This window comes from Rhinopithecus bieti, unplaced genomic scaffold, assembly GCF_001698545.2.
Source record: "Rhinopithecus bieti isolate Rb0 unplaced genomic scaffold, ASM169854v2 scaffold_44368, whole genome shotgun sequence".
Classification (NCBI taxonomy): domain Eukaryota; kingdom Metazoa; phylum Chordata; class Mammalia; order Primates; family Cercopithecidae; genus Rhinopithecus; species Rhinopithecus bieti.
The window spans coordinates 237,594-258,101 of record NW_016817889.1 but is presented as its reverse complement, the minus strand read 5'-3'; the positions used below and the strand labels follow the sequence as shown (position 1 = coordinate 258,101).

The 20,508-nt window shown below is 52.8% G+C and overlaps 2 protein-coding genes across 8 annotated transcripts in view; one reads left to right on the top strand and one right to left on the bottom strand.

Moving 5' to 3' along the window:
• Positions 1 to 20,508, bottom strand: part of USP39 (ubiquitin specific peptidase 39) — a 92,966-nt gene that overhangs the window by 14,571 nt on the left and 57,887 nt on the right. The window lies entirely within an intron of this gene.
• On the top strand, positions 7,824 to 17,858 carry SFTPB (surfactant protein B). 7 transcript variants are annotated; one of them, XM_017856299.1, is made up of 11 exons: positions 7,824 to 7,953; positions 8,260 to 8,387; positions 8,840 to 8,911; positions 9,275 to 9,400; positions 10,005 to 10,193; positions 10,439 to 10,528; positions 11,953 to 12,136; positions 12,318 to 12,451; positions 13,684 to 13,764; positions 14,259 to 14,340; positions 16,440 to 17,858. In XM_017856299.1, the coding sequence occupies exons 1-10, from the start codon at positions 7,851 to 7,853 to the stop codon at positions 14,319 to 14,321; spliced, it is 1,170 nt and encodes a 389-aa protein (XP_017711788.1). In that variant the 5' UTR covers positions 7,824 to 7,850; the 3' UTR covers positions 14,322 to 14,340; positions 16,440 to 17,858. The 7 variants fall into 7 exon arrangements, with proteins under 7 accessions (XP_017711788.1, XP_017711790.1, XP_017711787.1 ...); XM_017856301.1 differs by having other exon boundaries at positions 16,396 to 17,858; XM_017856298.1 differs by having other exon boundaries at positions 14,259 to 14,350.

Genomic DNA, 20,508 nt, shown 5'->3' with positions numbered 1-20,508 from the left:
AGGAGAGGGGAGGAGAGGGGAAGGGAGGGGAGGGGAGGAGAGGGGAGATTAAAAATTAAAATGTTGTAAAGCCCGGATACACTGTGCCGCTGCCTGTAATGAAGGAGCGCCTTCCTCAACAGGTAGATGGGCCCTGGGGTGTCGAGAGACTGGACCCTCTGGTGTTCCTTTAGTTCAGCAGAAAAAGTTGCCCCAACTTCTTGGGGTGCAGCGAAGTCCGCGAGGGGCAAGGTGTGGGGATCGCGCTGCCCAGGGCGGTGCATCGCCACCTGGCTCCCGGGCGCCACCTTCCGGTCCTGCTCGGAATTGCACTCTCTGGCAGCCTTGTATTTGGGTGTGAGGGTTGGGAAGGCGAGGGTGGCGCCCTGCCAGGGTACTTCCTGAGCAGAAGTTAAGCTTGTTCCTTCCCAACTGGAACATTTAACAGCCAGGGAGAGACCCCAGATTTCTCTTTTCTTCTGGCATGATGATGGGCAGTGTTCAAGACGACCACTGCAAGTCAGCCTGCGCCCCAGGGTGACTGTGATGAGCAGAGTCCCTGGCCATACATGATGGGCCTGAGCCTGGGCATGGGACGAAGCTTTGTGGCCCTGAGCCACTACACTTAGGGGTTTCGTGGTAATTTCCTGGAGACAGAGGCTCCTGGTGGCTGAAGGAATGCCTTTGTTGTGTTTTCTCAGACAGGTGGCTTGGTGAGAGCAGGGCTGCTGCCCCTTCTGTCACCCACCCTATGCCTGGAACAGCACTTGAGCACAGAGCCAGGGCCCATCAGATTCAGCGACCTGACCCCATCTTCCTGGGAAAACACTTGTTCCTGCAGGAATGGCAGCTGGAAGCCTTCCAGTCAGAATCAGCTTCTCTTTTCCTGTTGAAGCCACCATCACTGCTCCCTTGTCCTAAGGCAGCTCAACTAAGGAGGTGCCCACTGGGCCTTCTCTGCTCCTGCCTCAAGATGCCTTCCTCAGGATCCACATTTTCCCTCCACACTTTGCACCTGTTCAGGGCACAGCCCTCATCATGCCCCTCAGGACTCCACTTGAAGCCTCTTACTTCAGGGAAAGACCAAGAAGAGGGGCCTGAAGCATTTCCTGCAGAAAGGAGACCCAGCCCCTGCCAGAGGCCTGTGTGGGTCTCTTATCTCCTTAGACCCGAGCAGTTGGAGGCTGGGCCAGAAAGGCAGAAAGGAACAGAAACCAACAATGGGCAGGAATGTCCTCCAGCTACAACCTGGAGGCGCAGCTACAGCCAACAGGTGCAATTTTAGGGACATTTAAAAGGGTCACAATTCCACAAACAAAATGTGGTATATGCACACAGTCTTTAAAAGGAAGGAAATTATATGAGATGCATGATAACATGGATGAACCCAAAAGACACTCTGCTAAGTGAAATAAACCAGTCACAAAAAGACAAATACTATATGAGTCCACTTCCAGGAGGGACATAGAATAGTGAAAATCATAGAGACAGGAAGTAGAATGATTGTCAGGGGGTGGGGGAAAGGAGAGTTAGAGACAGGAAGTAGAATGATTATCAGGGGATGGGAGGAAAGGAGAGTTAGTGTTTCATGGGCACAGAGTTTCTGCTCGGGAAGGTGAAAAGCATTCTGGAGATGGATGGTGGTGATGGTTGTGCATCAATGTGAATGTACCTAAAGCCACTGAATGTACACTTGGAAATGGTTAGGAGTCTCACTGTCTGTCGGCCAGGCTGGAGTGTAGTGGCGCGATCTCGGCTTACCACAACCTCTACCTCCCAAGTTCAAGCAATTCTCATGCCTCCGCCTCCAGAGCAGCTGGGATTACAGGCGCCAGCTAGCATGCCCAGCTAATTTTGGTATTCTTAGTAAAGACAGGATTTCACCATGTTGGTCAGGCTGGTCTTGAACTCCTGACCTCAGGTGATCCACCCACCTCGGCCTCCCAAAGTGCTGGGATTACAGGTGCGAGCCACTGCTCCTGGCCTAGGATGCAAAGTTTAGGTTATGTGTATTTTGCCACAAATGAAAAAAGAAAAAGATTTACAATTCCAGTCAGGAGAAAGGCACTCTCTTCTACACTGCTCAGAGGAGATGAAGTCAACGTGACATCTTGGGATACCTATTGGCAGTGTGCATTAAAATTTAAATATGCTAGGCCAGGCATGGTGGCTCATGCCTGTAATCTCAGCACTTTGGGAGGCCAAGGCGGGAGGATCACCTGAGGTCAGGAGTTTGAGACCAGCCTGGCCAACATGGTGAAACCCCGTCTCTACTAAAAAATATAAAAATTAGCCGGGCATGGTGGTGCATGCTTGTAATCCCAGCTACTCAGGAGGCTGAAGCAGGAGAATTGCTTGAACCCAGGAGTTTGCAGTGAGCTGAGATCACGCCATTGCACTCCGAGAGCAGGTTCTCCCCAGAGGCTCCCAGGCCCCCATGCTCCTTCCCAGCAGGCTACTACAGCAGGAGGACAGCGGCCAGAACCAAATGTGTGTGCACCGAGGAGGGGGCATGGGAGAGGCTCAAGTTGTAGCCTTCAGGCCAAATGGACACCCAAGTCAAAGTCTGGCAGTGCTAAGAGCTCTCCCAAAGGACAGATAGTACAATGGCAAGAGGGAAGAGATTGGGTTCCAGGTCAGGGGAAACTGGGAGACCTCCTTGGAGGATGTGAAATTTAATCTGCACAAAAAGGATGCAAAGTACAAATAACTTCCTTTCTTCCTTCCCTCCCTCTTTTCTTTTTCCTTCTTTCTTTCTGTCTTTCCTTCCTTCTGCCTTTGATTGAGATTATTTGGGCTGCATATAACAGAATATCCAAGGAGAAATTATACAAACAGAACAATAAGGGCTCGGGATTGGTTATATCAGCATCTTGGCCATGTCAGGGCTCTGAGCTCCTTCTCAGCAGTTCTTCTGTCTCCCCCTTCTTGGGGCAAGATGGCTACCATGGTTTCGACATCCCAGCCTTGCACGGGAATGTCCAAAAGAAAAAACAGACACTTCTCCTCATCTGTCTGCTTTAACCAGGATGAAAACATTCCCTGGAAGGATCCCCCACCATGCTGCCCCCAGCCAACTTGTGTCAGTCTGGTTGACCAGAACCCAAACACACGCTTACCCTAAGTAATTACCGGCAAACGGAGATGGCGTGGCCAGATCACGCTGCGTCCACAGAGTGAGGCCACAGAATCAGCTCTCTGAACCAGAACAAAACTTGGGTTCCATTAACAACGAAGAAAGAGGGAATGGCAGTTGGTTGATTAGGCAGCCACTATGTTCCCAGCACCATGCTGGGGCCTGAATCAGCCATGAGCAGACAAGCACATTTCCTTCCTGCAGGGAGTGTCCAGTTAGGGACAGAGAGAAAGGACATTCCTGGCAGGGAAGATGAACAGATGAGCTTTCATCAGGGCCCTGGGGGAACAGACATCTGACAGATGGTGAAAGAGGACAGCCCTGATGCAGGAGCCAAATGTCAGCCATCTGGGACACTTACTCAGGGAATATTCTGCACTGAGATTCAAGACTCAGATCTTCCCCAAGGCCTCTACTGCAATCACACTTTTTGGTCATAGAACTCATGCACAGCAAGAGTGAGTCGAACTGTGTCTGCCCCAAACCCAACATGTCCAGTGTTCAATTTGGATTTGGAAAACAGAGCCTCACATCTTGGTGTGGGGAAGGGGCAACACAGATGGGCTGCAAATATGGTGGGCAGCTGCATGCATTTCCTAGGGGTCCTGGAACAAAGCACCACAAGCTTTGTGGCTTCAAGCAACAGAAATGTGTTCTCTAACGACTTTGGAGGCCAAAAGTCTGAAATCCAGGCCATGCACCCTCCGAAGGCTGTAGGGAAGAACCTTTCCCTGCCTCTCCTTGGCTTCTGGCGGTTGCTGCAATCCCTAGTGTTCCTGGGCTTGCAGCTGCATCACTCCAATATCTGTCTGCCTCCATGGTCCCATGGCACTCCCTCTGTGCCCCAATCTCCGTTTCTTTTAAGGACACCAGTTATTGGATTAGGGCCCACCCTAATGACCGCATCTTAAATAGATTACACCTGCAAAGGCTCTATTTCAAATAAGGTCACAGTCACAGATGCCAGGGGTTAGGACACCAACATACCTTTTAGAGGACACAATTCAGCCCAAAACAGCAGCGTAAAGAAAAGGGAATTCAAGGAAGGTCAATGTCAACATTGCCAGTTCCTCCCACCCGCTGTTCTTAATAGAATCCAGCTGAGCTTGGGGAGACAGAGGGAGGAAAAGAGATGATCCCAGTCCCCAGAGATGTCCAGGGCCAAAGCTATTCGGGCTGCTCAGATACAGACCAGGGAGCAGGAGATGTGGGTTTGGCTGTCACTCTCTACCAAGCTCCCCAACACTCTGAACCTCTATTTGTGGTGCAGAGTGGTGAACACTCCCTGCACCAGCCCCATGCTCTCTCTTTTCCTATCTGCCTGGAATTCCTCCTCAATCAATTCCACCCCACCATTTGACCGCACCAATTTCTACGTCTCCCCAAGTCTCCCCTTAGCTGCCCCATCTCCCCCAGAGTCTCCCCTCCTTCTCCAGGCCTGGGTAGTATTCCACTCTGATTACTGGTCTGTGCCCCCACCCCATAGATATTAAGTCCACCAGGGCAGTGACCGTTGTCATCCCAACTCCTAGCTCATTAACCATTTTTTGGTCAAACGAATGAATTGTGAGAGGTCTTTATAAACTGTAAGTTTCATTGCCAAGGGCCCTACCTCCCTACCCCTTCCCATGGAGAAATTCCTTCTTTTGACTGGATTATTTCACTGAGCATCATGTTTTCAAGATTCATCCGTGTTGTAGCATGTGTCCAAATTTCTTTCCTTTTTTTTCCTCTCCCCACCCCCCCAGACAGAGTATTGCTCTCTTGCCCAGGCTGGAGTGCAGTGGCGCAATCTCAGTTCCCTGCAACCTCCACCTCCCAGGTTCAAGCGATTCTCCAGCCTCAGCCTCCCGAGTAGCTGGGATTACAGGCATGCACCACCATACCTGGCTAATTTTTGTATTTTTAGTAGGGACAGGATTTCACCATGTTGGTAAGGCTGGTCTCGAACTCCTGACCTCGTGATCTGCCCACCTTGGCCTCCCAAAGTCCTGGGATTACAGGTGTGAGTCACTGCGCCCAGATGAATTTCCTTCCTAAAAAGGCTCAATAATATTCCTTTGAGTGTGTATAACACGTTTTGTTTACCCATTCAGCCGTGGATGAACACTTGAGTTGTTTCTACTTTTTGGCTATTATGAATAATGCTGCGATGAAAATTGACATACAAATATCTGTTCCAGTACCTGTTTTCCATACTCTTCAAAATACATATGTGGGAATGGAATTGCCGGGTGTGAAGGTAATTCAATATTCAAACTTTTCAGAAACTGTTTTGTAGAAGGTCTTTTCCACATGGGTTTCCACATGGGTTTCCACGGTGACTGCACCATTTCACATTCTCAGCAGCAAAGCACCTAGGGTTCCAATTTCTCCGCATCCTCTCAACACATATTATTTTCTGTTTTTTCATAATAGCCGTCCTAGAGGGTGTGAGGTATGGTTTTGACCGACCTGGTCAACATGGTGAAACCCCATCTCTACTAAAAAAATACAAAAATTCGCTGGGCGTGATCGTGGGTGTCTGTACTCCTCAGCTACTAGGGAGGCTGAGGCAGGAGAATCGCTTGAACCCGGGAGGCGGAGGTTGCAGGAAGCCAAGATCGTACCACTGCACTCCAGCCTGGGCGACAGAGTGAGACTCCATCTCAAAAAACAAAACAAAAAAAAAAAAAAAAAGGAAACATGTGGCCGGGCACAGTGGCTTATGCCTGTAATCCTAGCACTTCGGGAGGCTGAGGCGAGTGGATCGCCTGAGCTCAGGAGTTCGAGACGAGCCTGGACAATATGGCAAAACCCTGTCTCTACCAAAAATATCAGAGAAAAAATTAGCCGGACGTGGTGGCATGCGCCTGTGGTCCCAGGTACTCTAGAGACTGAGGTGGGAGGATCACCTGAGCCTGGGAGGCGGAGGTTGCAGTGAGCCAAGATCGCGCCACTGCACTCCAGCCTGGGTGCCAGAGTGAGACCCCATGTCAAAAAAAAAAAGAAAAAAAGAAAAAGAAACATGCAGGAGCCAATAGACTGGAGGGCTCTCTGTTATGGTAGTGGGACCACCCTGACAAATACGCCCCTGGAGGCAGCCAGCCACAAATCCCCACTCTCTTGCACAGCCTGTCCTGATTGTATCCAAACCAGATACCACTCGCTCATTTTTTTTTAACACATACTGAATAACACGCATGTTTCAGTTCCACCTTTCTGAGGTTCTACCAAGGTCACTCAGTTCCCAATCTTTGGTTACACATTTTTACACAGTCTTGGTGGACTCCCATGATGGCAGCTGTGTTTGTTGTACTGACAAGCGCTTGAGGCCAAAAGAAACTATATAATCCTTGGGTAATCTTGAGTGTGTCAATAGCCACCTTGTATCCAATTCCTTTTTTTGTTTGTTTTTTTTTTTTTTTGTGACAGAGTCTCTGTTACCTGGCCAACATTGTGCCGGGGGACCGCGCATCCCAGGGACCAGGAGCCAGGACACCCTCAGCTCAGTCACATGTTTAATGGCCTCGCACTCCCAGACCGGAGCGCAGTGGTGCAATCATGGCTCACTGCAGCCGCGACCTAGTGGGCTCAAGCGATCCTCCTGCCTCAGCTTTCTGAGTAGCTGGGACCAGAGACATGCATCACCACACCTGGCTAATTTTTAAATTTTTTTTGTAATGATGGAGTCTCACTATATTGGCCAGGCTGGTCTCAAATTCCTGGGCTCAAAGGATCCTCCCTCCTCAGCCTCCCAAAGTGCTAGGATTACAGAAGTGAGCCACCATGCCCAGCCCCAACTCTTTTCATCATGGTACGAATTCCTGCTCTGTCCACCCCCAAGAGCACTGTAGTGCTTCCTGAGTATAGGGGCCTGTGAGCCTCCACTAGGGAGAGGGTTCCTGCAGAGATCAGATAAACTGATCACAACAGCTGGGGTGATAGCAATGTGCTAACGTTCTCTTTCTTCCACTCAAGATATCCTCTGTCTCCCTTAGCCTGTGAGCTTTTTCTCCAGTGTGCTCTGCCAGTGGGGGCCCTGCCTGAGAGCCCTGCAGCTGCAGAGGACAGTTTCTTTCTGCTGAACCATCGCAGCTATGCCCCAGCCCCTACCCTGAAGGAGTCCCCAGGGTCCATGGGCAGTACTTCCTGTATAGGGCTGTCTGGGAGCCACTCCAGGGCCACAGAAATCTTGTCTCGGACTCAGGGTATTTTGTTTTCTGTTTCATGTAAATGTTCTTCTGACTAACGCCAATCTTATGTCCATAGAACCAGAAGATTTTTCCAGAGGTAAAGGTAAGGAGGAGGTGAGAGTGTCCTAGGTCTGCCCTTCCAGGGGTTAAGAGCCTGGGTTAAGAGCCAGGCAGGAAGCTCTCAAGAGCATTGCTCAAGAGTAGAGGGGGCACCAGAGGCCCCGGGAGGGGATGGGAGGGGAACACCAAGGCTGCCTCCAACCAGATGCCCCCCACCCTCCTCAGCTTCCCTCCCACGGCCTGGAGAGGTGAGACCAGGTATGGAGGCTTGAAAGCCCCTGGTTGGAGGAAGCCACAAGTCCAGCCACATGGGAGTCCGGGCAGGGGGAAAAGGAAGCAGGAACAGGCCATCAGCCAGGACAGGTGGTAAGGCAGGCAGGAGTGTCCCTGCTGGGAAAAGGTGGGATCAAGCACCTGAAGGGCTCTCCAGAGCAAAGACAAACACTGAGGTCGCTGCCACTCCCACAGAGCCCCTATGCCCCGCCCAGCTATAAGGGGCCATGCCCCAAGCAGGGTATCCAGGCTGCAGAGGTACCATGGCTAAGTCACACCTGCTGCAGTGGCTGCTGCTGCTGCTGCCCACGCTCTGTGGCCCAGGCACTGGTGAGTCTGCCCCAGCCTCCCCTGTCCTAGGCAGCTCCACCACTTACTGAGCACTGCTCTGTGCTAGGCATTATCCTAAGTCTGTCCTCATTTTAAAGACAAGGCAGCTGGGGCTCAGAGAGGGTTCAGAGCTTATCCAAGGTCGCACAGCTGGTGGGTCCAGGAGCAGGTGGAACCCAGAGCTGTCTGACGCCCACATGTTTAATGGCCTCGCACTCCCAGCAAAATTGGGTCTAGAGATTGGGTGAAATCAGGATGCCAGGTATGTAGCCTGGATCCTGACTAAGGTCTGGCCCCGAACCGCAGCTGCCTGGACCACCTCATCCTTGGCCTGTGCCCAGGGCCCTGAGTTCTGGTGCCAAAGCCTGGAGCAAGCATTGCAGTGCAGAGCCCTAGGGCACTGCTTACAAGAAGTCTGGGGACATGTGGGAGCCGTGAGTACCACCAAGGATGCACAGCAATTGGGGGTCTGAGATGAAGGGTGCTGGGTGGGCTCTGAATGGGCAGGAGGGGAGTGGAGTCCCCATAAGGGATGGTTGAGATGGAATGGGATGAGATGAAATGAGATAGGATGAAATGGAATGGGATGGATGTGATGGGATACGATGACATAGAATAGATGGAGTCGGATGAATGGGATGGGATGGGATGGGATGGGATGGGATGACAGAATAACAATGGATGGATTGGGGTGGATGAATAGAAGAGATGGATGGGATGGGATGAATAAAATGGAATGGATGAGTTGGGACAAGATGGGCTGGTGGGCAGCCACTGGTGCCTTGGAGTGTTCTGTTGGCCTCTGCCTGAGAGAACCTCCCCATTGGAGCTGGGAGCCTGCCCCCCACTCATGTGTCCTGCACCTTGGGGCCCCCTCCCTCCCCAGGATGACCTATGCCAAGAGTGTGAGGACATCGTCCACATCCTTAACAAGATGGCCAAGGAGGCCATTTTCCAGGTAATGAGGCCTAGATCCTGGATGAAGGTTGGGGCCCAAGAGATGAGGGACAGAGCAGGGAAGAGGTGAGCCCCCTAAAGGGGCCATTTCCAGGCTGAGGAGGAGGCCTGGGTGCCTGAGAACTCCCAACTCCTCCTGGCTGGGAGTAGGTCCTGGCCCTGAGCTCAACAGCACAGCCAGAGATAGTCCTTCCTGAGGGGAAGGGCCCCTACATGTGCCCAACTACTTAACTCCTTGAAACTCTTGAACTCCAGTGCCCTGGGGGAATAGGGGTAGGTCTGCCCTGGTGGGGCCTTGTGTCCAGGGACTTGGGTGGGATAGACCTCAGAGAGGCCCAGCTGACAGCCCGCTCTGGACTCCCAGGACACGATGCGGAAGTTTCTGGAGCAGGAGTGCAACGTCCTCCCCTTGAAGCTGTTCATGCCCCAGTGCAACCAAGTACTCGACGACTACTTCCCCCTGGTCATCGACTACTTCCAGAACCAGATTGTGAGGGCTGCCAGCTCACTTCCTGCCTGCCTCCCCACGCAGGCCCCTGTGCCCACCCATGGGGAGTTACACACATAGCACCCCAGCCGGCTGGACACACACACACAGCACCCCATCCAGACACATACACACACACAGCACGCCAGCCAGTCAGACACATACACAAACACAGCACACACACAGCACCCCAGCTGGTCACACACACACACACACACACACACACTCTGCCCACAAAGGGCCCAGGAAACTAAGTGCCCTTCAGCCATGCACCCGACCACAGGCCCCCAGGTTCAGGTTCATATGGTGGGCTTGCACGCTCACACACCCTTACACTCTCACTCTCACACACATGCTTACACACTTATTCATGCTCACATATATGCTCACGCTCATTCACACGCAATGCCAGCCACCTCCCTTAAAGTCCCCACACAGCCCCATCTTTGCCTTTTGTCCCCCCACATAGAGTTCTAAACCACAGCACCCCCACTAGGCCTGTTTCCTCCCATTCCAGTGGTCCTGGTCCCTGAGCCCTTGGGCCAGCATGAACAGGGGTGGGCTTCCCTCCCATAGCCTAATACTCCCACCCTGTGCTGTGCCCCAGGACTCAAAGGGCATCTGTATGCACCTGGGCCTGTGCAAATCCCGGCAGCCAGAGCCAGAGCAGGAGTCAGGGATGTCAGACCCCCTGCCCGAACCTCTGTGGGACCCTCTGCCAGACCCTCTGCCGGACAAGCTGGTCCTCCCCGTGCTGCCCGGGGCCCTCCAGGTGAGGCCTGGGCCTCACACACAGGTGAGGGAGGCCCCCACAGCCAGTTAAGTGGGGATCCGGAGGGCTAGAGCCACCTCTGAAGCCCACGAGCACTGGGCCCTGGAAGAGGCAGAGCCGGGAAGGTGACGGGAAGCTCCAGGCAGGGCCTAAGGGAGGAGGGAGAGAAAGGGAGGGGAGGAGAGCCTGGAGAGAAGAGGGAGGGGAGGAGAGCCTGGAGGACTCTTCTCCCAGTACCCAGCCTGGCCTCCACTGGATTCTCTCCCCAGGATCTCTCCGAGCAGCAATTCCCCATTCCTCTCCCCTACTGCTGGCTCTGCAGGGCTCTGATCAAGCGGATCCAAGCTATGATTCCCAAGGTGAGGTATCCAAGGCCACACAGAGCCCAGGAGGGTCCCCTGCAGCTCCCACCTCTCTCCCAACTCACACCCCCATCAGAACCCAGCTGGCTGCCAGAAGTTAGGAGGGGAGAGAACCGCTTGTGCATTGCCCCCACCCGGGGACCCTGGGGCTCCGGCTCAGGCCTGGTAGGTACCAGGCCTACAGTTCATGCAACAAACATTAAGCCCCCACTGTATGGAGGTGCCACGCCAGGTGCCAAAGTACAAAAATGGACAAGATGCAGCTCTGTTCTCCAGCAGCTCACCAACTGATGGAGAAGGATCCCCAGAGGTCCCTGTAGAAAAGTTGCTTTGATCTTTCAAGAGGGAATTTCCACAGATAGATTCCCCATCTCTGCCTGAGTCCAGTTTGGAGTCTTCCAGACCTGCAGTGGCTGTTGTCCAATGGCCCCACCAGCCCAGGGCTACCTTGCCCCAAAATGAGGCCCAAATGAAGAAAGGCCCTCCCCTCTCAGCCTTTCCCAGATGGGGTCTCATGGGCCACTGCGGACTCAAGGCAGCAGGTGAGGTTCCTGCTGAGGCAGGTGGTTCATGTGAGCCCAGGAGACCAGCTTGAGCAACATGGCAAAACCCCGTCTCTACTAAAAATACAAAAATTAGCCAGATGTGGTGGCGGGTGCCTGTAGTTCCAGCTACTCGGGAGGCTGAGGCAGGAGAATCACTTGAACCCAGGAGGCAGAGATTGCAGTGAGCTGAGATTGCACCACTGCACTCCAGCCTGGGTGACAGAGCAAGACTCTGTCTCAAAAAGAAAAGAAAAAAGAAAAAAAGAAAGATCACTGCAGAGATCACAGTGAGAGGTGATGGGACAGGGATGGAGCTGAGGGCTGGTCTGGAGACGCATTTGGGAGGTGGGCCCGCTGCACTTGGGCATGGATGCTGGAGTGTGAGGACCAGGGAGGATTCCACAGTGACTTTTACAGACTGGCCAGAGCAACCAACCCTCTGTAATACCAGCAGCTGAGATGGGGATACTCAACAAGAAATGGGTTTGAGTAGAAAAAGAGAGCTCCCTCCTGGCCATGTTGAGTTCAAGATGCCTGTGTGAAGTGCAGGAGAGGAGAGTCAGGCAAGCAGCTGAATCTCAAGCCTTGGGGGAAAGTCAGGTCCAGCGGATCAGTCTGAGAGTCACTAGCTGTGGGCCACAGCCTTTGGGACCAGACGTAGGTCTGAAGCTGGCTCCTACACTCAGCAACCCTGTGTGAATCCCCTGCATCCCTTGGACTCTCTGATCCCCAGTGTCCTTATTTGTGAATAGCCTTGCCCTCCCTTCTAGAAGAGAATGAGGGAATGTGTAGGAAGTGCCTAGCTGGGTGCTGGGCAGAGAGTGGAGGCTTGCCAAGTGAAGGCCCCATGCTGGCTTCTCTCCGCCCCCACCCCAGGGTGTGCTAGCTGTGGCAGTGGCCCAGGTGTGCCACGTGGTACCCCTGGTGGCGGGTGGCATCTGCCAGTGTCTGGCTGAACGCTACTCTGTCATCCTGCTCGACATGCTGCTGGGCCGCATGCTGCCCCAGCTGGTCTGCGGCCTCGTCCTCCGGTGCTCCATGGATGACAGCGCTGGCCCAGGTGAACCCACTGCCCCCTCCTTAGCCCAAAGCCTGCTCTCCTCCTCCCCCTACCCTGCCCCTGCATGATGCTCTCCCTCTCTGGTCCCGCTGCAATGCACCAAGGACAGAAACCGAACGCCTCTGCAGGGTGGCCTTGCCTGCTTTCCCCCTAACGCTTGCGTCTCTGGGGTTGCCCACAGGAGAATGGCTGCCACAAGACTCTGAGTGCCGCCTCTGCATGTCCGTGACCACCCAGGCCAGGAACAGCAGTGAGCAGGCCATACCACAGGCACTGCTCCAGGCCTGTGTCAGCTCTTGGCTGGACAGGGAAAAGGTACAGGGCAGGCACATGGGGACTCGTGGTCAGGGCCTGTTCAAGGTGGAAGCCTGAGCCCAGGAAAGGCTTTGCAGCCAGAGACACATAGGATGGGCCAGAATGGAGCGCAGACAGGCAGGCAGGATGTGGGGCAGACAATGGTGGGACTGTAAGTTAGGGCAGAGCCTGTTAAGGGTTAGGAGTCGCCTCTGGACAAAGGGCTGTGGGCTCCAGAGACCAGCAGGCCCCCTCCATGGGCTGAGTGAGCACCAGGCAAGCCTTCAGAGGCCTGGTTATCTACTAGGAAACGAGTAATGCCAGGGCCAGCTCGAGCCAGGGAAGGGACCAGCCTTCTCTCCAGGGTCCTGATCCCATTACTGCTCCCACACTCCTCAAGGTTTAACTCACTCAGGACAAACCCATCTGCAAAAGGAGAGGGTTGGGCTTGAAGGTCCTAGGGCCCCTGCCAATACTCAGTCAATGACAGAAAATCTCACTTTTTTTTTTTTTTTTGAGACGGAGTTTTGTTCTTGTTGCCCAGGCTGGAGTGCAATGGCGCAATCTTGGCTCACTGCAACCTCTGCCTCTGGGTTCAAGAGATTCTCCTGCCTCAGCCTCTCAAGTAGCTGGGATGAAGGCATATGCTATCACGCTCGGCTAATTTTTGTATTTTTGGTAGAGACAAGGTTTCACCTTATTGGTCAGGCTGGTCTCAAACTCTTGACCTCAAGTGATCTGCCCGCCTTGGCCTCCCAAAGTGCTGGGTTTACAGGCGTGAGCGACTGTACCCGGACAGGAAATTCCCTTCTTAAAGCAAGATCCTGTCCTGAGGCAAGCCAGCTGATGCTCTTCCCAGGAGGCAGCTGTCCACACTGTGCTCCCTGCTCAGCAACTCCCAAGCCTCCCCGCTGCCCATCACATCTGGTATCAAGGACCAGATGAACATTAAGTTTCCTTCTAGAACTGAAATGGAGGTGGAGGGAGGGAAGGGTGGTGGCTGAGATTCCACCCCTCTGCCTCAGTCCTCCGTCTCCAGCATCGCCTGCTTTTCTGATGGAAGTCCTCCATTTCAGCCAGCTCCGGTTTGTTAAGGGTTTTAACTGCAGCCAGAGCTGTTCAGTGAGGGCTGATGGAGGAGTCAGAAGGGAGCCCTAAAGTGATCCAGAGAAGTGGAGAGGCCAGGACCACACGACAGGAGAGTCCTGCAAAGGGCCCGGGTCCCCTCCACAGCTATGTGTCTCCTTCCTCAGTGCAAGCAATTTGTGGCTCAGCACACGCCCCAGCTGCTGACCCTGGTGTCCAGGGGCTGGGAAGCCCACACCACCTGCCAGGTACATCCACCCCTCCCAGTTGGTCCTAGGACTTCCCTCGGCTCCCAGAACCCCCACCCTTTGGGCCCGTGATCCTCAGAGGCCCCACTCCCCTGGGTCCAAGGTGGTCCCAGGTGCATAGGCCAGAGACTGGAAGGCACCCCTCACTGTTTCCATGTAGAAAATCATGACAGTATGGAAAAGGGGAATGGGAAGGGAGGGACGCCCTGAGGAGTGCGGCTGGATGTCCATTATGGGATGGGGCTGTGTTCCCTGGCCAGTGTGTGCTGGTGGGGTAGGGGTACAAAGTAGGTGTTCTGGAGTTAAAAATCTCACCTCCTCAGACTCTAAACCCTAAGGCCTGTGGCTCAGGGAGTGGCCCGAGGGGTCTCCAGAGTCACACTGGGAGCACCCGCTAGGCGGGAGGTGGCGTGAGTGCTGTTCACTTCCGGAAGAGCTGGGTGTGGGGAGCTGAGGGGGCCCAGGCCTCAGCCCTGGTGCTGTCCCTGTGACAGGCTCTCGGGGTGTGTGGGACCATGTCCAGCCCTCTCCAGTGTATCCACAGCCCTGACCTCTGATGAGAACTCAGCTGTCCAGGTGAGTCCAGGTGAGTCCAGGCCCCCAGTTGCGGGGAGAGAAGAGGGCAGGTCCTGACCATCACGGCATGGGAGGCCCTTCTGCTCCCCAAGCAGGAAGAGGCGGCTACTCCTGCCGGCTGCTCCATCCTCCCTCTCACCATGCAGCTGGAGGCTCCTGAGGGCTTCTGGTGCACCATCAGGAAAACGCCCTTTCTGGGACCCTGAGCACTCCCCTCCCGTAGAACCCCGGTAACCAAGTGCCCAACCACCAGCTCCCCACCCACCCCCCCCCACTCCCGTCCCCTGCCCTGCCCTGTCCCAGGCCTCCCCCTCAGAGCTTGCCCCAGGGACTCTATGGTCCTCAGGGTTCAATGTATTCCAACCAAGGCCAAGCTTTCCTGGACTCAGGGAAAATCACACTTTGCTACCAAAGCTATCTCCCCTCAGATGCCAGGAAGGCCATGATCATCTGACTCCACCCTCCTGAGGCACATTCTCTCCCTGACTGTCATGTTGTAAGTCAGAGGAGCACTTTAGGACGGAGGGGTGGAGGCAGGGCCAGATGCAGCCTCTGTGAACAGGTGCCTGGGGGCTGGGAAATGGCCCTGAGAGGGCAGGACACAGCGACCGTGGGCTTAAGGTGACCCTGAGCACAAGCTTGGTCCACTTTACAATTCTGTTCAGAGCCAGCCCCTAACATGGTGGTCATTTATTCATTCGTTCCCTCATTTTAAAAAATGTAAGGCTGGGCATGGTGGCTCACGCCTGTAATCCCAGCACTTTGGGAGGCCAAGGCAGGCGGATCACCTCAGGTCAGGAGTTCGAGACTAGCCTGGCCAACATGGCGAAACCCCGTCTATACTAAAAATATTTTTAGGCCAGGCGCGGTGGCTCAAGCCTGTAATCCCAGCACTTTGGGAGGCCGAGACGGGCGGATCACGAGGTCAGGAGATCGAGACCATCCTGGCTAACACGGTGAAACCTCGTCTCTACTAAAAGAATACAAAAAACTAGCCGGGCGAGGTAGCGGGCGCCTGTAGTCCCAGCTACTCAGGAGGCTGAGGCAGGAGAATGGCGTAAACCCGGGAGACGGAGCTTGCAGTGAGCTGAGATCCGGCCACTGCACTCCAGCCTGGGCGGCAGAGCGAGACTCCGTCTCAAAAAATAAAAAATAAAAAAATAAAAAAATATTTTAAAAAATTAGCTGAGCATGGTGGTGGGCACTTGTAATCCCAGCTACTCAGGACGCTTAGGCAGGAGAATCACTTGAACCTGGGAGGCAGAGGTTGCAGTGTGCCGAGATCATGCCACTGCACTCCAGCCTAGGCGACAGAGCACAACTCTGTTTCAGGAAAAGAAAAAAAAGGTATTTCTTTGCCAGGCAAAGTGGCTCACACCTGTAATCCCAGAACGTTGGGAGTCCGAGGCGAGTGGATCACTTGAGGTCAGGAGTTCAAGACCAGCCTTACCAACATGACAAAACCCCGTATCTACTAAAAAAGTAAAAAATTAGCCGGATGTGGTGGCACACCTGTAATCCCAGCTACTTGGGAGGCTGAGGAGGAGAACTGCTTGAACCTGGGAGGCAGAGGTTGCAGTGAGCTGAGATTGTGCCACTGCACTCCAGCCTGGGCAACAGAGTGAGACTCTATCTCAAAAAAAAAAAAAAAAAAAAAAATGTAGTGAGTGCTTGTGGCCAGGCCATATCCTAGGGTAAGGGCCATGGCTGAGCCCTGCCCTCCTCAAGTTCACAGCCAAGTCCACTTCTTCCATCTGAGGCGGGGGAGCCAGCCCTGTTCCTGAAACCCTGAATCACAAGCCCCTGTGGGAGGCAGTGGGGAGGGGAGGTCCTCCCCCACTCAGACCTGACCCACAGGAACCAGTTAAATGTGTCCTTGCCCCACTGATGATAGCTGGGGACCTGGAGGTGGGGAGTCACCAGGAGCCGGGCAGTCACCTTTTCCCAGCTCCCAGGCTCCCAGCCTTCCCTACTGAAACAGCAAGACCATTGGGTTGGCATGGGAGGCCTGGACTTCAAACCCAATTCTGCTATCACCTGGCTGTGGGTCCCCAGGCAGGACACACGCACAGTCCCTCTCTGGTCCTCATCCTCCTCAGCTGCAAAGGAAGAGCCAAGTGAGACGGGCTCTGGGACCATGGTGACCAGGCTCTTCCCCCTGCTCCCTGGCCATCGACAGCTGCCACACTGAAAAGAAGCCTTGGATCCCACACCACCCTCCTCACCGCCCTTCCTCGGGAGTCACTTCCACTGGTGGACCACGGGCCCCCAGCCCTGTGTTGGCCTTGTCTGTCTCAGCTCAACCACAGTCTGACGCCAGAGCCACTTCCATCCTCTCTGGTGTGAGGCACAGCAAGGGCAGCATCTGGAGGAGCTCTGCAGCCTCCACGCCTACCACAACCTCCCAGGGCTGGCCTCAGGAGAAACCAGCCACTGCTCCACAGGACAGGGAGTAGAAGCTGAGCCCTGCCTCACACCCACCCCCATGCACTCAAAGACTGGCTTTTACAGCTATTTGTAATTCAAAATTCAGAAGAATAAAAAATGAGAACATACAGAACTCTAAAAGATAGACATCAGAAATTGTTGTTAAGCTTTTTCAAAAAATCAGCAACTCCCTGGCGTGGTCAAGGGTGGACACTGCACTCTGGCATGATGGGATGGCAACCAGGCAACCTTTCTTCCTCGAGATGCTCTGCTGCTTGAGAGCTGTCGCTTTGTTAAGATATAAAAGGGGTTTTCTTTTGTCTTTCTGTAAGGTGGACTTCCAGCTTTTGATTGAAAGTCCTAGGGCGATTCTATTTCTGCTGTGATTTATCTGCTCAAAGCCCAGCTGGGGTTGTGTACGCTAGGGACCCATTCCTGTGTAATACAATGCTTGCACCAATGCTAATAAAGTCCTATTCTCTTGTATGAGAAAGAAAAAGACACCGCCCTTTAAAGTGCTGCAGTATGGCCGGACGTGGTGGCTCACACCTGTAATCCCAGCACCTTAGGAGGCTGAGGCAGGAGGATCACTTGAGGTCAGGAGTTCAAGACCAGCCTCGCCAACATGGTGAAACCCCGTTTCCACTAGAAATACAAAAAATTAGCCAGGTGTGGTAGCGTGTGCCTGTAATCCCAGCTACTCAGAAGGCTGATGCAGGAGAATCGCTTGAGCACAGGAGAATCACTGGAGCCCAGGAGGCGGAGGTAGCAGTGAGCTGAGATCGCACCATTGCACTCCAGCCTGGGTGACAGAGCAAGGCTCCATCTCAGTAAATAAATACATAAAAAGCGCTGCAGTAGCTGTGGCCTCACCCTGAAGTCAGTAGGCCCGGGCCTACCTCACTCTCTCCCTTGGCAGAGAAGCAGGTGTCCACAGCTCCTCTTGCTCACAAGGGCTCCCAGCCTGCCCTCTGGCTGCTGCTCTCCCCTCCCAGTCTCTACTCAATGGGATGAGGTGAGGTCGTGAGGACACCAAAAATCTAAAAATAAACAAAAACCCAAATAAGCCTTAGCTTTTTTAAAGACTGAAATGCCTCAAAGTGTCCCTTTATTTATAAAATAACTTTTGTCATATTTCTTATACATGTTTCTTGTAAGAAATTCAGAAACTACAGACAAAAAGAGTGGAAATTACCCACTGTCAGGCCTCTGAGCCCAAGCTAAGCCACCCTATCCCCTGTGCCCTGCACGTGTACATCCAGATGGCCTGAAGCAACTGAAGATCCACACAAGATGTGAAAATAGCCAGTTCCTGCCTTAACTGATGACATTCCACCATTGTGATTTGTTCCCGCTCCACCCTAACTGATCAGTTGACTTTGTGACAATACACCCTCCCCACCCTTGCAATAATGAACTTTGTGATATTCCCCCACCCTTGTGAATGTACTCTGTACTATACACCCTCCCCACCCTTAAGAAGGTACTTTGTAATATTCTCTCCGCCCTTGAGAATGTACTTTGTAAGATCCACCCCCTGCCCACAAAAAACTGCTCCTAATTCCACCGCCTATCCCAAACCTATAAGAACTAATGATAATCCCACCACCCTTTGCTGACTCTCTTTTTGGACTCAGCCCGCCTGCACCCAGGTGATTAAATAGCTTTATTGCAGGCTGGGTGCGATGGCTCACACCTGTAATCCCAGCCCTTTGGTAGGCCAAAGCAGGCGGATCATGAGGTCAGGAGATCGAGACCATCCTGGCTAACACGGTAAAACCCTGTCTCTACTAAAAATACAAAAATAAGTCAGGCATAGTGGCAGGCACCTGTAGTCCCAGCTACTCGGGAGGCTGAGGCAGGAGAATAGCGTGAACCCGGGAGGCGGAGCTTGAAGTGAGGCAAGATCATGCCACTGCACTCCAGCCTGGGCTACAGAGCGAGACTGTCTCAAAAAAAAAAAAAAAGCTTTATTGCTCATACAAAGCCTGTTTGGTAGTCTCTTCACAGGGACGCGCATGACATCCACAATCCCACCAAGCCCAGGAGAGAGCTATTGCAGGGTGTGTATTTTGACACTGAGCCTGGGGCTTTTTCAGTCCTCTCCCTGCAGCCTCTGGCTCCACACCTCCACGGTTCAAGCACCAGGAAGAGCTGTCTATGTAGCCTGCTCTTGGGCTAGGGATGAGACACACAACTCATTGGCTCCTGGATTTTAACTTTTAAGAGGAGGGGACTTATTCTTCACTTTCCAGGGTGTGGGCTTCTAAGAGAAGCCTGCCTCTCACAGGACATCAGAAAGGGTGAGGACGCTAGCCTGAGGGATGGAGTTAGGCAGCAGGCCTGAGGTCTGCCTCACAGAGAGTGTCCCCAACATGATGTGGCTGCAGAAGAGCAACCTCAACCCACAGACCTACAGGTAGTCAGAATCCATGGCTGGGGATGAATCTGTGACAGATTTAGTGGATCTTGAGATGAGCAGAAATCAGATGTGTAGCAATGATGGCACAAGAAGATGATGATCAGGCAAGACGAGAGACACTCCAGAGAAACCTGGACGGCCAGGGAATGCTTAGTCCCCAATGCCTCTTCTCACCACAGGGCAATCTGTAAATCATTCCCAGGGAAAGGGGAAGGAGGATTCAGTGGTGAGTCAGCCAAGAGAGGCTGAGTATTAAGAAGGGAACGAGTTATTCCGAAATGGAAAGAATATGTTTTGAGGGCTCATGAGCCAAAATGAGTTCAGCTACAGAGAAATAACGACTATTACATTATGTCCCCATAATGAATAACTGAAATTTTAAATCCACAACATAATCATTATTAACATATTATCTATAATTCCAAAGCTTTCTGCGCACATATACAAAAACAGATACAGCAGATCTACAAAACTGGAAACATCCTACACATGCTGCTTTGTAACCTGCACTGTCCATTTAACAATAACCTTTTCAGGTCAATAAATGTAAGTATCTATTATTATTGCTAATTGCCACATGACAGCTCTGTCTCCCAGGCTAGAGTGCAGTGGTACAATCACTCCGGGGTTCAAGCAATCCTCCTGCCTCTCCCTCCCTAAGTGCTGGGACTGCAGGCGTCACATACCATGGCTGGCCCTTTCTTTTTTTAAGCAACTATTATCAATGATTTGCGAAGAATACAAATGCTTGCACTTACATCTTTGTCTGACTGTCTTCTTAGAATCAATTCCAAGACGTGAAATTTGGGGGGACACCTTTACTTTTTTTTTTTTTTTTTTGAGACGGAGTCTCACTCCATCGCCCAGGCTGGGGTACAATGGCGCGATCTCGGCTCACTGCAAGCTCCGCCTCCCGGGTTCATGCCGTTCTCCTGCCTCAGCCTCCCGAGTAGCTGGGACTACAGGTGCCCGCCACCACGCCCGGCTAATTTTTTGTATTTTCAGTAGAGACGGGGTTTCACCGTGTTACCCAGAATGGTCTCGATCTCCTGACCCCGTGATCTGCCCGTCTCGGACTCCCAAAGTGCTAGGACTACAGACGTGAGTCATCTCACCCAGTCTGACACCTTTACTTTTAACAGAGGCTGGATTATCAATCTGGGCTTCTGTGCCAGCCATACCAATTTCTATCCCAACAAAAAACAAGTGCCTCTTTCCACTCTCACCAAACTGGGGTATTAACAATCTTTCAAACTTTGCTAATCCCAAAAAATATATATATATAAAAACATATTTTTATATATAATATATATTATAAA